Source organism: Molothrus aeneus, chromosome 2 (genome assembly GCF_037042795.1).
Source record: "Molothrus aeneus isolate 106 chromosome 2, BPBGC_Maene_1.0, whole genome shotgun sequence".
Taxonomy (NCBI): Eukaryota; Metazoa; Chordata; class Aves; order Passeriformes; family Icteridae; genus Molothrus; species Molothrus aeneus.
Genome location: NC_089647.1, coordinates 4,606,111 through 4,621,537, shown reverse-complemented (window position 1 = coordinate 4,621,537; position 15,427 = coordinate 4,606,111). Strand labels below are relative to the sequence as shown.

General features: G+C 39.6%; 1 protein-coding gene across 5 annotated transcripts in view; it reads left to right on the top strand.

The window, feature by feature from the left end:
• Positions 1–5,799: 5,799 nt before the first annotated feature.
• Positions 5,800–15,427, top strand: part of POU2F1 (POU class 2 homeobox 1) — a 46,873-nt gene continuing 37,245 nt past the window's right edge. For all 5 annotated transcript variants that reach the window (XM_066571897.1, XM_066571896.1, XM_066571895.1 and 2 more), the window contains exons 1-2: positions 5,800–5,965; positions 10,733–10,798. In XM_066571897.1, coding sequence (XP_066427994.1) covers positions 5,848–5,965; positions 10,733–10,798 — 184 coding nt within the window. In that variant the 5' untranslated portion in view covers positions 5,800–5,847. The remainder of the gene's footprint in view (positions 5,966–10,732; positions 10,799–15,427) is intronic.

Genomic DNA, 15,427 nt, shown 5'->3' with positions numbered 1-15,427 from the left:
TTTTGGCAGTATGAACTGCATTTACCTTTCCCATTCAAATGTGTGCATGATTTCAGTCTTCAGTGGGGAAGACACATTGCCATAAATGTCATTTGTGGGAACAAAGGACCCACCTTAGGTCCAGGAGGTACATGAGGATTGGCTGGTGTTCCCTGCCAGGGGAAATTTGGGGTCACCCCATTCCTCATGGGGCTGGTACCTGATGGTGCTCCAGGTTCTCCAGCTGCCCCAAGGTGCACCATCCATAAAGGCTTGCAAGCTTTTCCTGAGGTTGTTTTTGAGTTTTGTTTGGGGGAGGGGGAGCTGGGGAGGAGGGGGAAGAAACATGGCCTCTTTTTTTTCCTCAGGACTACTATAACATAGACATGCACCCTTAAATCCCTTTTTTCCTAATTCTGATAAATGTTGAAGTTTTACTGATCTTGTTCTCCAGCCCTCCCTTGTGTTTTGTTCATGCAACTTCACATCAGTCTTCTTTTCAGACTTTATTTTGTCCTGCAGTCCTTTTTTGAAAAGCAACGTGAGGCATGCAAATCCTGTAAGTGTAATAAAATACAAGAGGTGTTACCTAATAGACAAAGTATACCTACCCAAGGTGCTCAGTACTTGTCAGTGTGGAATATTTTGGATTTGACAAACCAATAATTTTAAAGGAGAGTGAGACCCACATAAGTGGACAAAAATTCAAAACAGGTGTTTCCCATAGCCACATTTTAAGAAATTTTTGTGTGTGTTTTTTAAAACTCCTGCTTTAGTTTGCATATTACTTTTTATATACCAGTTTACTAGAACAATGAATATGTAGTGGTATTGCACCATACCTGAAACGTGGTGGAATCAGCATGATTTGTTCATTTTCTATGCTAACTTCAAGTTAAATTGGAGGGAGGTGAATGCCCTGAAGACAATCAAATGTGCTAATGTGCAACAGCTCTGTGGCAGGTGGAACATGGTAGTTAAACACAAATTGGTTTTCAAAGGTGTGGCACTTCAGGTTGGTTTTTGAATTTAGTTCCTGGAGTCAGTGCTTATGATGCTTGTAAATAAACAAAAAAACCCACTAAAAACAACATGAAAGAAAAAGTTTCAAGCCATTATGAAATAGTCATGAAAACCATGAAAACATAATGAGTGGAACAGGAGAGCTTAATTCAAGACATGTAAAGACCTAACGTTTACTGCTCTTCAAAATATTCCATAATTTCTAAGTAAACGTTGTGACAATAACATTTACTTAAATAACAGGGGTTGACTGCACGAATTTGTACCCTCTGCTATTGAAAAGAAAACATTGAACAGGATGGAAGAAAATCTTTAATGTGAATATAATATGGATGCTTTCTTGCGTGCCATGGCGTGTAGGCAGTGAGGGTAGGGCGAAGTGTTCAGATGATACACCTGAGTGGCAGAATTAGAATTAGAATTATTTGAAACTGTGAGTTTCAAATAAGGCTGTTTGCTTGTGGACATTATAATTCTGTATTTATTGAATAAAGGTATTTATTTTATTTCTCTCATTGTATCACTGCCCCCCTTTCTTCTTCCCTCCTTGTGTGGTGGTATTGTAAATTTGTCATCAACACAGTTTTCTTTCTATGAAAAAAAAAGACTTAATCCATGGTAGTTGCTACCTTCTGTAGACAAAAATAAGTTGCATAAAAAACCAAACCCACAAACAAACCCTTTTATATTAATGTATCAGGTGCTTACAAGTATCTGCTGTCCTGCACTGATAAGATAAATTAGCATTCCTGCTTAGCTCTCCACATGCTTAATTTCCTTCAAAAATGTACACAAAGGAATTTTGAAAGGCATTTTGTATGGTTGAAAGTTTTAAAGGATAGTTATGATTTGAGTTTGTGGGAAGTAAAATTAGATGTAGACTAAAATTCCAATTCATAGCAATTGCCTAATGACTGGTAAGTCTAACCCAGGCCAATTTTATTTGACTTTTCCAGACAACTGCTCTTTCTGGCTTTCAGAGCAAACTTACCAATTTTCAGATAAAATCAATTCTGTTAGCCACAGTCAAAGGTGGTGGCTAAAATTAGAGTTAGCTTGCAGTACTAGCTATGAACAGACTGCTGTCTGTCCATAATTACTCTAAGAGGATTGTGCCAACTTTAATAACAGTTTATTTTGTTGAAGTATGTGATTTTTACAATTTTTTTAATAGCACATTGGAGTTCTGTTTGTTGAAATTTTTGTTAGCTTTCATTTGGGTTGTGGGATGGAGACTTGGAAATGTCTTGAGTTACAATGTAGTACCTTCAAGGTAAAATGTCCTAAGCATTCATACACTAATGAAAGCAGCATGCTAATGTTGCAGTTATTTCCTTTCCCTGTATTTTGTACTCCATTTGTACATATTCCTTTGCACTCCACTGTTTAAAAGGGAAATAATGAGTTGGGTTATTGGGTAATCTCATCCGAAAGTGCAGCCCTGAAGTTTGTAAAGGTCATGCTTGTCACTGAGCTGGATAGGGGCAGAAATTTCTTAGCTGTCATGGAGGGCATGTAGTAAATGACATTTTAGTAATATATGGAAACACATCCATATAAAAAAAACCAAGAGTTGCATAGTCTACAGGTAAAAATGATGCTCCCTCTCCAAAACCAAAGTTATTTAAGGAATCAGGTATTGTCATTATAACTGAATAAAGAAAGTGACATACTTGTGGGGCAGACTGCAAAAGCAAGACATTCATTTGAAGTGGTATGGTATGGAAAATACGTAGAAAGTGACAAAAAGAAGTGAATGGGGTAGAAGGAGTCTCCTGAAATGTTATCTGCAGGTTCTGAAGTGTCTGGCTGAAGAAAATCCGCCTTTGTCATACCTGGCTCTGTGTTTGTTCCTTTGGTTTTAAGGAAGAGTTTGAATAGGATTATGGGGGAAAAATCATTAATGTAAAAACCGTAGAATTGGCTAGAGGAGAGACACATTTTTTGAGATATCTGTGGTTTCATGGGATGTGGCAAGCTTTTTACTTATCACAAAGTGCAGCATTTTCTCTTCAAGAGGTGCCTTTGGAGGAAAAATGAAACTGTGAGCAAGGCCCAGAGTGCTGTTTTGCTTAACCATGAGTGCCAGAAGTATGTCCTTAGTTCAGGGTGTTAAGTAAATTTTAATAAACAGCCATAAAGAAAAGAATGGGCAGTGTTGTGGCAGAACCTAAAGAGAACATTAAACTAATGTATTCCACCACTGCTTTTGGAGCAGTGATAGGCACCATTTCTCCCCAGACATTTTCTTTCTCTACAAGAGCAGAGATTAAAAGACTGTCAATGGTAAATTTAAACAAACAAACACAAAAAAACCAGAGCAAAACAAAAAGTGGATGCCCCGTCCCTGGAAGTGTTCATGGCCAGGCTGGATGGGGCTCTGAGCAACCTGGTCTAGTGAAAGGTGTCCCTGCCCAGGGCAGGGGACTGGAGCTGCCTGGTCATTAAGGTCCTTCCAACCCAAACTATTCTATGAGCTTAGATAAAAGGTAAGATAATAACATTGTCAAAGAATGAAGTGGTCACCGAAAAAACCATTTGGTTTGGGTTTTTTGGGGTGTTTGGTTTTGGTTGGCTGGCTGGTTTGGGGAGGGCTTTTGTTTATTTGTCTTCTTTTTTTTTTGGCCAGTTGTTAATTTGACAGGTCAACACAACCATAATTTTTGGCTTCAGTTAGGCTGTTGGTGGATGTTGGAGCTCCAGTGAAGGTTTGTGTGGGGGTTGATGTTTGTGAGGCAGATGAGCCATGGCCGCACGCGTGCCCGGTTCCAACGGTCACTTCCTGCGCCCTCGGGGCTGCACCTGTGCTCCACCGCCCAGCACCCTCCGGTTTGAGCAGAGCACTGCTGTCCGGCCCTGCTGCTGCCTCAGCTCTGCACCTTGCTTTGTCAGCTGCTTGGTTTGTTGCACCACTGGTGTCCAGCTTCTTCCAGTAAAGCAAATGGATTATCTCCCAGTGCACTCCAAAAGTATGTGTGCAGGAGTGAAGTTTACTGAAGGTCTGTGAACCATGAATGTGTGCCTCAGAGGTCTCAGTGGGACACATGAGTGAGTAGAAAACCAGGTATTAGGAAAACCTATTCAGCACATGTAGTTGTCTCCCTGTAGTAGGGAGCACCTTCTCCCTCTCTTCTTGCAATCTTTTTCAAGTGTAGATCACTCATGTTAAATATATAGCTGGGAACATCTTGTGTTAAGTAGAGATATGAACCTGAACAGAAGAAGAGGTCAAGCGTGGAAATAAATTCCAGTCAGTACTGGATGATTGAGAAGTCCCTTTTCTCTCACTCCCTCTTGTTTGTAGAGGTGGTGCTTGAATTCACTTGAGAAATGAGGAGAAGAAAAGTACAGCTATCGTATTTTTAAAGAAAAAAAAAAAAAGAAAAAAACAACTTCCTCTTTAAATTCACATTAGCACCTGGAAGTGGGTGGCTCAACCCTGTAATCATCTGCATCATCATACTATCTTTTCCTGATCAGAATATGGAGTAATAAATTTTGCGATGGCCATGTCATGCTTGAATTTTTATATAAATGTTCTTGCTGTTTAGGACACGAGTTTTTGAGTAGCAAACAAACTATTTGAAATGGTTTAATAGAGCATCATAGTTAGTCCACTTACTTCTGTGGACCACTTTTGGAAAAGAAGATTGATTTCTCCATAGACCAAAGCCTCTTCTCAGTTCTCCAGTGTACTTTGTGGTCACAGCAGCAAGCGCGTTCTGGTTATCACTGAGTGGTTCAAAGATGCAACGTGGGTGTGACGTGCCCCTTTGAAAAACCATAGCTCTGCAAATAAGCTTTCTTTAGCCATATTGTGTACATGCTTGAAGGGATTAGTAATAGATTTTTGGTTTTTTTCTTGCAAGTCATTGGAAAGCAAAAGACTAAATCTATTTTGATTTCACTCGGGATAGATTAATGGGTGTCAAATGTTACACAATACTTGACATATCCACTGCTGCTAAGTTGGCCGTGGCAAAGGGATTACCCGATAATGAATCACCAAGCTCTTTAGCCGTTTAAAGGGAATCGTGCCACTTCCTTGCCCTGGCAGCACTCTCTTCCCTGCCTGGGACCTTGCTGAGACAGTGCGTGTTCGTGTGTGGAAAACTCCACGCAGATGTGCAAGGCTTGACAGCTTTGTGTTCAGCTTCTACCTTGCTAATTGTTTTCGTGGGATTATTTGGATTGTGTGGAAAGCTTTTTCCAAATCCTCTTTATTACTGATGTTATTGTTGCCAGCAGGAATAAGATTAAAGGTGCTTAAGTCTGTAGAGTTGTTTCTAATTTGTACGTGTCATTTCAGTGGCATTTGAACAGAACTCTGTCTCTTCCCCTCCCTGATCCCCTGTGGTACTGTGCTTGAGTTAGGGCTGAGAAGCCAAGCTATTGGAAGAAAATTCATTTTGTTCCCTAATTATTATGCTGGCACTCGGGAGATAATTTTTCCCTTCATGCACTGCCAATTAATATGCAAATGAGCTGATAAATATTTATACCGTGATTTAAATTATGCAGGGAGCGCTTTCAGTGTACTCTGCAAATGAATTGTTCATGGACTTCAAAGTGCTGGCTGCTGTGCTAACGAGAGGAGATTTGCATAAGGCCCTAATCAGGCGCATACTGATTAAGCTTCATTATGGAAACTGCCAGCTGCAATCTTTGTTTCTATTTTATTACAAAAAGGGGAACTTTTCACGCTTCAGTCGCCTTGACAATGTCAGACACAGCTAGTAGGAGAGACTAAAACTCCACACAGCAACTGAAGTTTCCCTGTTCAGTTGAAGATTGCTATGGTGTAACTGAAGTTGTATTTCTCCCCCCACCTCCCCACTCCCTTTCATGTTCAGTCAGAGCAGTAGTGTAGATTTGATAGAAATTGCCATTCTCCCGTTCCTTGGACTATCTGAACCTGTAGAGGATACCACAGCAATGCTGGACTGCAGCGACTACGTTCTAGGTGGGTACCAGCTCAGCTCTTTCTTATGGACACCGAGGCTGGGAGATTGACTATGCATAGAGGCTTAATCACATATGCAGAAGGTATTTGTGGGGCTGAAGCTCACCAGTGAATCGGCAGCAAATAGCTGCCTGCTAGATGGATAGCTCGATCTGTACCAGGGAAATACATGCTTTGGTTGGTTTGTTCGTTCGTTTGTTTGTTTTCCCTCTTTTCCCTGGCTCCAGGAGAATTTGTTTCTTTTGCACAGACTTAGGTGATATTAATACAGACCTTTTGCTTTTAGGATTTCAGTCTGAGAAGCATTTGCCTTCTAACAAACACTGGGCTTGACTTGCATATCTGTGTGTTATGCATTTTAAAGCATTAAAATGAATAAGAGGGAGCCTGAGTGTTGAAGGAATTTAGTAACTGTATTGAGCCATTCCACAACAGAATGTATGTTATGTCTGTCTGTTTTTAATATAGCAAGGTTCTTCATGTGTAATAGAAAATAAGGGGGAGTGCACAGTGGTTGCCATTGATACCGTTGCAAGCTGTGCTTAAGGTTACTGGGATAATATATTTCCTGCACTGAGATTCCATCAGGACTGCAGAGCAGACATGCCATAATTCCTTCTTCGTGTCTTTTAAAGTTATTTATAGTAATGGATCATCTCAGTTTTACAATAGGCTTTATTTATTTTCAAGGCTTTTCCCCGTGAAGCTCAATGTATATATATATGTGTATATATATATATTTTATTATTATTCCTTTCATTCCATCATATAAGTTCATGTAAGAACTTATATCTCTAAGTAAAAGAATATTTTTTGAATGGTAAATTTTAAAGCAGACATTTGAGTATGTTTGTTTCTGAATATGATGTGGTTTTTGAAAATTAATTTCTAAATAATTCTTGTCATTTTTTCACTCCCATTAAACTTTGTTTTTCCCATGCACATAAATGAATCATTGTTGCTGATGCAAATGGAATATTAGGCAGTTCCGCTTTAATGGGTGAAAGGAAACAGTTAATGTTATATACCATGTTAAGATTTTCTTTGCTTTGCCAGCTGTGTTCAGTCTTTATAACACTTCAGGTTGGTCCGGTGTCCACTGCTTCTTTCTCCTGAATGCCTTTGGAAATGTTCCTGAGGGTGTGTGAAAGGCTGGCACAGCACTGCCCGGCGACACCTCAGCCCTGCTAGCAGAGGAGCAGCATGGAATGTATTCACTCCTGCGAGTTTGATTTCAATCATGCACCTGCTGCTTTCGATCCTTCCTTCTGGGGAGTTTGTTTTTAGATAATGTTGGCAGAAGTTGTAGCCCAGGGCCTTGATTTAAAACCCAAGGAAGATCTAAAGGAAGAAAAAAAAGTGAAGGCATTAAGGCTTGGGGTTTTTTTAGCCCACTTCATTTGTTTATTCTTTTAAGTTTGAAGCAGAAATTGCACGAGCACATATAAACCAAGCAGCCTTTTTATTCGACGCAGAATGAATCGGTAGTTGAGTATCCCGCGGATACGAGCCTGTTTTGCTGGTAGCAGTTTTGTGCTTCAGATGGATGTCATACCATTTGCAATGGAAATAGCTGCATTGTTCTTGATGCTTTACATGCAGAAGGCCCACAGATTGAACAAGAAATAGTCAGCTGGTGAAATAATGGATACTATCCTTTGCTTGAACCTGAGCACTACCAGAAAGATGTTTCTTCTTCCAACTTGCTGCTTTTTTCAATAGCAATGTTTGAGGTCTTTGTTAAGGATGGATCTTTACAATAAAATATTCTTCATTTAGACAGGCTTTTGGTAGTTAAGTAAACTTTCTGTATGACTAGTAGTATAAAACCTGTTCTAGAAGGATGTATTTTGCAGCATAGCCTTGCAGAAAAACGTGTCCTGGCTTGCTTTTTGGAAAGCATAAAGCATAACTTTGTGTGACTGAGCAAACTTGCTCATCATGTAGGAAGGCTTCTTGTGTGAGCTTCCTCATGGGACAGAACAGTGACTGCCCTGCTTGAGTTCTGTGCACAGGACAGCTGTGTCCCCACTCTGGGTTTAGTTTGTTTTGCTTATTCTACCATTAGTAGCCTGCACCTTGGCTCTAATATTTCGATTCCTGCTACAAACTAGCAACAGGAGGGCCTCTCTTGTTTTTCTAGCATGAATTTTCTGAAGTGGTTCAGCAAATGGATTCCATGTTTCTGAGAGGCAACTTTCTCAACCTGTGCTCTTCCCTTTTGTGGTCAGTTGTATCTTGAGTTCAAGCTATTCTTCTGCTCTGGGCTTAAAAATTACATCCTACGTCCAGTAGCCTCATGAGTTAGCCTGGTTTCCACAACCAAATGTATTTGACTTGTAAGAACTCTTAGCTCATTTTCCTGTTGGATAAGGACTCTTCATATTTATGTCCAAAGCAAAGGACTCCCATTTGGTGTTCTCTAAAGTGAAATTTCAGTAGCCATCTGTGTGTAAAGGAATGAAGTAACACTGCTTATCAAATGCATGTTGCCTATAATCACTCTAAACAAATGTGCTGTTGCCACAACAATAAACTCAATTTAAGATCTATACAAAGTCTAGATAGAAACATAGATCTCTCAGCAAAGAGGGCCAAGTCAAAAGCAGACATTTCTGTATAGTCAGTGGAACCCATGTTATGTTTCTAGAGTGTGAATCATGCTATCCAGATGTGGAAAATGACAAAATAAGGAGCCTGGAAGCAATAGGTTCTGTGCATGCAACCTTAGCGGAACTCTTGTTTTTTAAGACTCTGAATTTGTAGCTTGAATGTGCTAAGCAGAGGTTGTAAAAAATGGGGCAAAACTTGTTGAAGTGTGGGCCAACAGCACTCAGCTGCAAAGTTTCTCCTCATTCCCTCCCCCTTTCAAGAAGCAGTTTAATACATCTACCTTTATACTAAGGGTAACACTGATAGTCCAGACCTCTTTTACATGTGGCTGAACATTTGAAAGGTTTAAGAATAGGCATAGGAACTTTCTGAGAAGAGTTGAGGCTCTGGAGAGGTTGTACTGCCCTGTCAGGGGAAGTTTTGTGGTTGTTAAGAGTCCTCTGGATTTTCAAGGCTCTTTTGGGTTCAACTGCCACAGTTGTTCATGTGGAAAATTATATTAGTTTTAAAAATATTGATCACAGAATCATTGAATGGTTTGGTTTGGGAGGGACCTTAAAGATTATCCAGTTTCAACCCTCCATCCAACCCCCCTGCCATGGGCAGGGATACTTTGCTCTAGATCAGGTTGCTCAGAACCCCATCCAAACTGGCCTTAAAAACTTTGTGGATGGGGCATCCACCACATCTCTGGGCAACCTGTTCCAGTGTCTCACCACCCTCACAGTAAGAATTTCTTACGAATATCCAGTCCAAACTTGCCCTCTTTCAGTTTAAAGCCATTCTCCCGTGTCACTACACGCCCTTCTAAAAATTCCCTCTCCAGCTCTCTTGCAGGCTTCTTTAGGTACTGGGGGGCTGATGTAAAGCCTTCATGGAGTCTTCTCCAGGCTCCACAACCCCAACTGAACCTTTCCCCATGGCTGAGGTGCTGCAGCCCTCAGATCATCTTGGTGGCCTCTGAACTCACTCCAACAGGTCCCTGTCTTTCCTGTGCACTGGTAGTAGCAGGTGATGGCACATGGCAGTAGTCCATCTTCTCATTTCCATCTTTCATGGACTGCCAAGCATTCTGGGCATTCTTGGAACTGTCTGGGGGAAAGATGCAGCACAGTTAATGCTGCTCCTGTGTTCTTCTTCAGCCTATTGGTATTTTGGAAATCACTGCTTTGATGAAAGTACATGACAGAGGTAACCTTTTAAGCACCTAGCGAGAGAATATCCTGGAGTAAAGGGTTCATTTTAAGCTCATTGAACTTGCTTTTAGCTCATTATGGGAATGGAAGAGTGTGCTCAAGGATTTGTTTACACTTCATTTTATGAGCTGTTCTGTCTTGAGATTCTTTTTGTAATTTTGGTTTGTGATAATGTGGCACACTGGGGTCGGTGGCAAGGAATGAGGAGGTAATAAGCTGGAAAGCTGATGCTGTACACAGAACATCTGTATAGATTCCTATATAAGGAAACTATATTCTCTGTCTGCCATCTGGAGAGGCCCTCTGCATTGCACTGTATTCAGCTGGCAGGCTTTGAAACCAGGAACAGACTTTTCAATACATTCATCCAGAGGGAGAAAGAAAAGGAATTATTTTATATTTGTATGGTTTTGCCTGAATATATAGGAAATATAAAATAACTTAATGTCAGTGACATTCCAGTAAAATAGAAATGCAGTATTAGGAAAATGGCATCCATTTAATTATAATGACTGAATTTCCTTTCTTTTGTTGGGGTGGGGCAGGGGGAGCAAACACAAGAATAATGTAGGCCATGATAGTCAGACTTAATGTTTTTGAATCTTGTTGTAATCATTGTTCCTTCTTCCCCCCCTCCTTTTTTTTCTTCTATGACTTTCATTGTATTGAAAATTAAGTTCCTACCTATCACTGCCCTCCAGCACGCTGTCTTTTATTCCCTTAATACCATGTTTTCACATATGGGAATAATGTCATAGAAAATTTTGAAATAATATTTATCTGGAAGATTCAGTATTGTGTTCTGATTTTGGTTGTTCTTTTTTGTGTTATAAATCTGAATTAGGGTAAAGTACATAGCAAATTTCTACTGTTTTGTACTTCCCTTGAACAAAAAGGTATGAACAGATTTGGAGATTTTTTGCTGTATTGTTTTATCTTTCTTTCTGTTTTAATGCAGACTCAAGAATGAACAATCCGTCAGAAACCAGTAAACCATCGATGGAGAGTGGGGACGGGAACACAGGTAGGAAATGATCAATTGGTGCAGATATATTCTGGTGGAATTGAATGGATATTAAAAGCAAAATTTCTTTACCTATTTAGTGGGATTTTAAAAACCCACAAAGCCAAACAAATAAAAAGCTACACCTTTGATTTCAGATTCCTGGGAATACTTTTGTCATTAACCCTACTGCATACAGGGCATTATCCATACCTACTTTATTGGATCACCATTTACACTTTTTATATAAAATTTCCCTTCCCCATTTTTTTAATCTGTAATGTTTCTGATACTACCAAAGCTCTGGTGGCACTAGCTCTCCATAAATAGTCTCATTTTTTCCTGGCAGAGCATACCTTTGGCACTTCTAACTTCATCGTTTATTTTTGGGTTGAAATTTTCCCTGGCAGATGTGGGCCACTGCCTGATCCTGTTTCCATTTTAGATTTCATTCAAGCTGTCACAACAGTTCTCAAGAACAAGTCAAATGGAGAAAGCATAATATATCAATTTTTTTTTTAAATTTTAGTCAGCTCTTCTGTAATTTCTTAGCGTGTTAGAACAGAACCTTGAAATTTGGTGGGGAAGAACAGATTTTGTGTCAGGGCCACTCTTAAGATGTGACCAAATTCTAAGCCATTGAAGAAGCTCATTGAGCCACTATAACTTAACCATGCTAGCTCAAGCTTTAATTCCTTTCTGGAGGTAATATAATGCTCATTCTGAGTGTAAGAGAAATGACAGTTCTGAATGGAAAGTAAGTAGTTTAACCTAGCTCAGAATCTTTTCTCAGCTCAGAATAGCGTTTGGGAAGAGAAAATTCTGATGAGAGGGAACTTGTTGCTTTGAGAGAAGTCTGGTTACCTTGTATGAGGAAAACAAGTTTTCTTCTTCATGGTTTGATAATAAGAGTTTTATTTTAAACTCTGGAGTTGTGATGAAGTTAACATTATTTAATTTTCTTTTCCTGAGAGGTTGGATTATTTCTGCCAATATATGGGTTCAGTGAAAAGGAATTCTGCCTGCTTATTACTGTGTGTTTTGTTGCTGGCATCTCAGATTTCATAATTGTCATTGTATTTTAATGGGAGTGGTATCAATTTTTTTCTGCACAAAAGTGTTTTATTATGTATTTAAGGGTATAAGTTTATATAAAATATTATTTCAAAAACATAAGGCCCGTAAATATTTCATGATCATAAAGAGCATCAAGGGAACAATGGTTTTAAATATCCCTGTGGACTCCTTATAGCTGGAGGTTGTGTGTAAAATTCTGAAAAAATTCAGATTTCCTCCCCTGTGTGGCCACAGTTCCCTGCATGTGCTTTCTCCAGAGCGCATTCCCAACACACTTCTTTTAGTGCAACTTTAGCAGTTTCACCTCAAGTGAGCTGGTAAGGAGGAGGATTTGTTTTATTCAAAGGTAATCAGTCAATTATCACAGGAGCATTGCATTTGCTTCAGCAGAACTCTGCTCTCTTAGGCAAATATTTCATCAGTGTGAAGGTGGGGGTCATGACATAAAATGGATGGATTGCAAAGCTGCATGTGTAAGTCCTTTCATGTTAAAAGGGGATACAATGACTATATTTTTTTTATACTCTAACATTATGTTAAAATTTTAACATTATGTTAAAAATAGTTATTAAAAAGTTTGACTCTGACTGGTGTTTAAAACTTTTGGAATTTTGCTGCTTTGGTTTAAATGTTTCCAGTCTTTCCTTCCAGTTTTGTATCCTGATTTTTAAATTACATGAGCTAAAGTAATCTAGATTTTTTGAGGACTCTCTGTTCTGCAGTCATTGCTTTGTTTTAAAACACAGTGCTCCTAAACCCCTGGAGATAGTGATTGATGGCATTTGTGATGTTCTTTGGGAGCTCAAGCATCAGTTGTATTAGTCAACTTGGCAGATGTTAGGCTCTGAAAGGAATACTCAAAGAATGTAATTTTAGGCTTCTGATCGGGGTACTTAGATTATGGTTCTGGGCTCAGTGCATACTTGAGTGAAAAGCAGTCAGCTTTCAGCTCGGATGCTGAGGAACTGGAAGTGCCATTGATTTTCTGTCAGTGCTTGTGCTCCCCAGATAATGCCTGATGATGATTTTTATAAACACTCGGAGTTCTTATTTTTGTAACTTTCTCTAACTGTCTGCTTTCCAGTGACATTTGTAAATCACTTGAGTCTGCTGTGTAAACACTAATAGTCTATCTTTTAAACTTCAGTGGATGCTTGTTTGGGTCATTCCTGTTTTAAACTGTAGTGAGATAATGCAACTTGAAAATGTTAAGAGAAATTACTGTGGAGCATGAATTTACATTTGGCAGAGCTGGTGTTCTCAGGAAAACAAAATAACAGTTACCACTGGTTAAAGATGACAACATCAGTAGTTCTCTGAACTATCAGCTAAGTTTCATGGAAGTTAACAAACTTGGGTTTTTTATTTTGAGCTCTGACTATTTAAGAAACATCATAAGGTCCCCTAATTATATTGGTCACAATACAGTGCCTGAAATATGCTATGACTTTAATTTTTTTGTGCTAACTTGACTTCCCTTTTAAGCATCTGAAAAACGAACCCATCTTTCAGACCAATTAAAAACAACAACCAAAACATATGAGTACAGGAGCTGTTGGATGGCTGATTTCTTAAGAATATGTATTGACCAACTGGTCATCAGTATTGCACAGTTAGAGAAATCTTTTCCAGGCTTCAGTTGTGGGCAGACAGTCTACATAGTATCTGCTGGAGAAAGGAGAAGTAGGAAAAATATCTTACCTTACAGCAAAACCCTTTTGATCTCCTTTTTATAGGCAGCATAAAATTTTCCAAAACATCTCAACCTTTTTGTTTGTTTAATGCATCTTCTCTTGTAAGAGAATGCAGAACTGTGAAAGCCAAGGTTATAATGGCTGTAGAAGCTGTTATGTACTATTATGACATTTGTTGACATAGCAGCAAAGTAATAATTATTGTAAGTGTAGTATTTGGAAGGATCTAAGGATACTTGTTTGCATTGCTTCATTTCCAAAGATTGATTTTTCCAGTTTCCATAAGAAGGAGGTCTGTAGGAGAGAGACCATAAACTATTCTTCAACTGCTAAAATCAGGCAATTATCAATGCTAAACTTGGTATTAGGAAATGTGGATAGGGAAACAACAATTTCTGAGTATTGGGGGTATCTCTGTCTTTCAGCAGAGGTGGGGGGAGAGAGGTGACCTGGGAAAACATGGTGGTGGTGCTGGGAGATGTCTCCCAGAGCTCAGTGCAGATACCCACTCCAGCTGGTTTTGAAATCATCCTTCTCCTTGGCTGCCTTCCCTTCCCGAGTTCTTTCTTGCATCTTATTCCACATCTCCCCTGATCTCTGGAGTTCCTCACTCTTATTCCTTTCTAATGCAGTTTACAAGCTCAGGCTGAAGTCTGATGATTATAATCTGGAATTTTGAGAGTAAGTTGTTCTCCTGAGTGCAGGTGCAATGTTACCTTGCCTGCTGTGCTTTGTCATGCCTTTGCCCTCTGCAGGTACAATTCCAAAATGCCATAAAATAATCCATTTAATAATCCAAAAGTTCAGTATCTACAGTTCTATTCCTTTCCCTGGAGTAGCACTGTCTTAGTCTTCATCCAAACCAACTCTGTGAAGTTGCTGAGCACATGGCTGAATTTATACCAGAATTTAAACGTGCTTGGGTCACACTGGATCTCAACTGTAAGGGTGAAATTGCATCCCATAGCTGGCTGGGGGTGGAGCACCCAGACTAAAACAAACTTCTGGTGAACTACCAGAAGGGGCAGGACAGGGAGCTGTCCAAGATGGAGCTGGAACCAAGAAGAAAGGAGAGATGGAACATGGAGAGTTCCTACTCTTTTGGAGCTGTTTTTGGTGTTAGTGAGCTCTAGCAGTTATTGAAGTTGGGATGAAGATGGAAAATAGATTAATACCCTGGACTTTTGAAACTATGATACATGTGATTGTATCTGACATGTCTGTTAATCATCACAGGGTTTTGTATTTAACTCTTACCTTGAACAAAAGTGGCATTCTGGTCCTTTCTGTCCTTACAATACGCTGACCTGCTTCTGACAGCTCCATTTTCCAGCTCCTTATCAGATTTCTTGGGTTCCATGGGAGTGGTGCCACATCCTTCTGTGCACCTTAAAAACAAGGCCTCTCATATGCTGGACTCACTTCATTTTCCTTGCTCCTCTTCAAAAGACATGGGCATCCTGTGAAAAATACAAGCAGCCAGGGTAGCATTCCTTCCAAAATTAAGGCTGCATCCAGAGGGGAAGAGACATTGTGCTTCCAGACACCAAAGAGAGTTTAAGATGCAAGTAGTAGAACAGAGAGTAAGCAGGTGTGATGTGGATTTTTTCACCCTGAGTTTGGTTTTGGGAGGCCTGGGGAGAGGGAGTTGATGTCTTTCAAGACTGAATTTAAAGAAAATGTTGTTTTCTCAATGCCTAAGTTGTTTGTTGGGAGCCATGAAGATTTTAAGCTCATTCTTGGAGCTTGCTTTGTTCTAAACTATCACCCAGGAGGCTTTTTTCAGATATCCATATTAAGAGTGAGCAGAACTGCTAACTGGAGCATTTCTTCTGCACGCTTGCACAGTAGCGCTCTTTTAACATGGTATCATGATTTT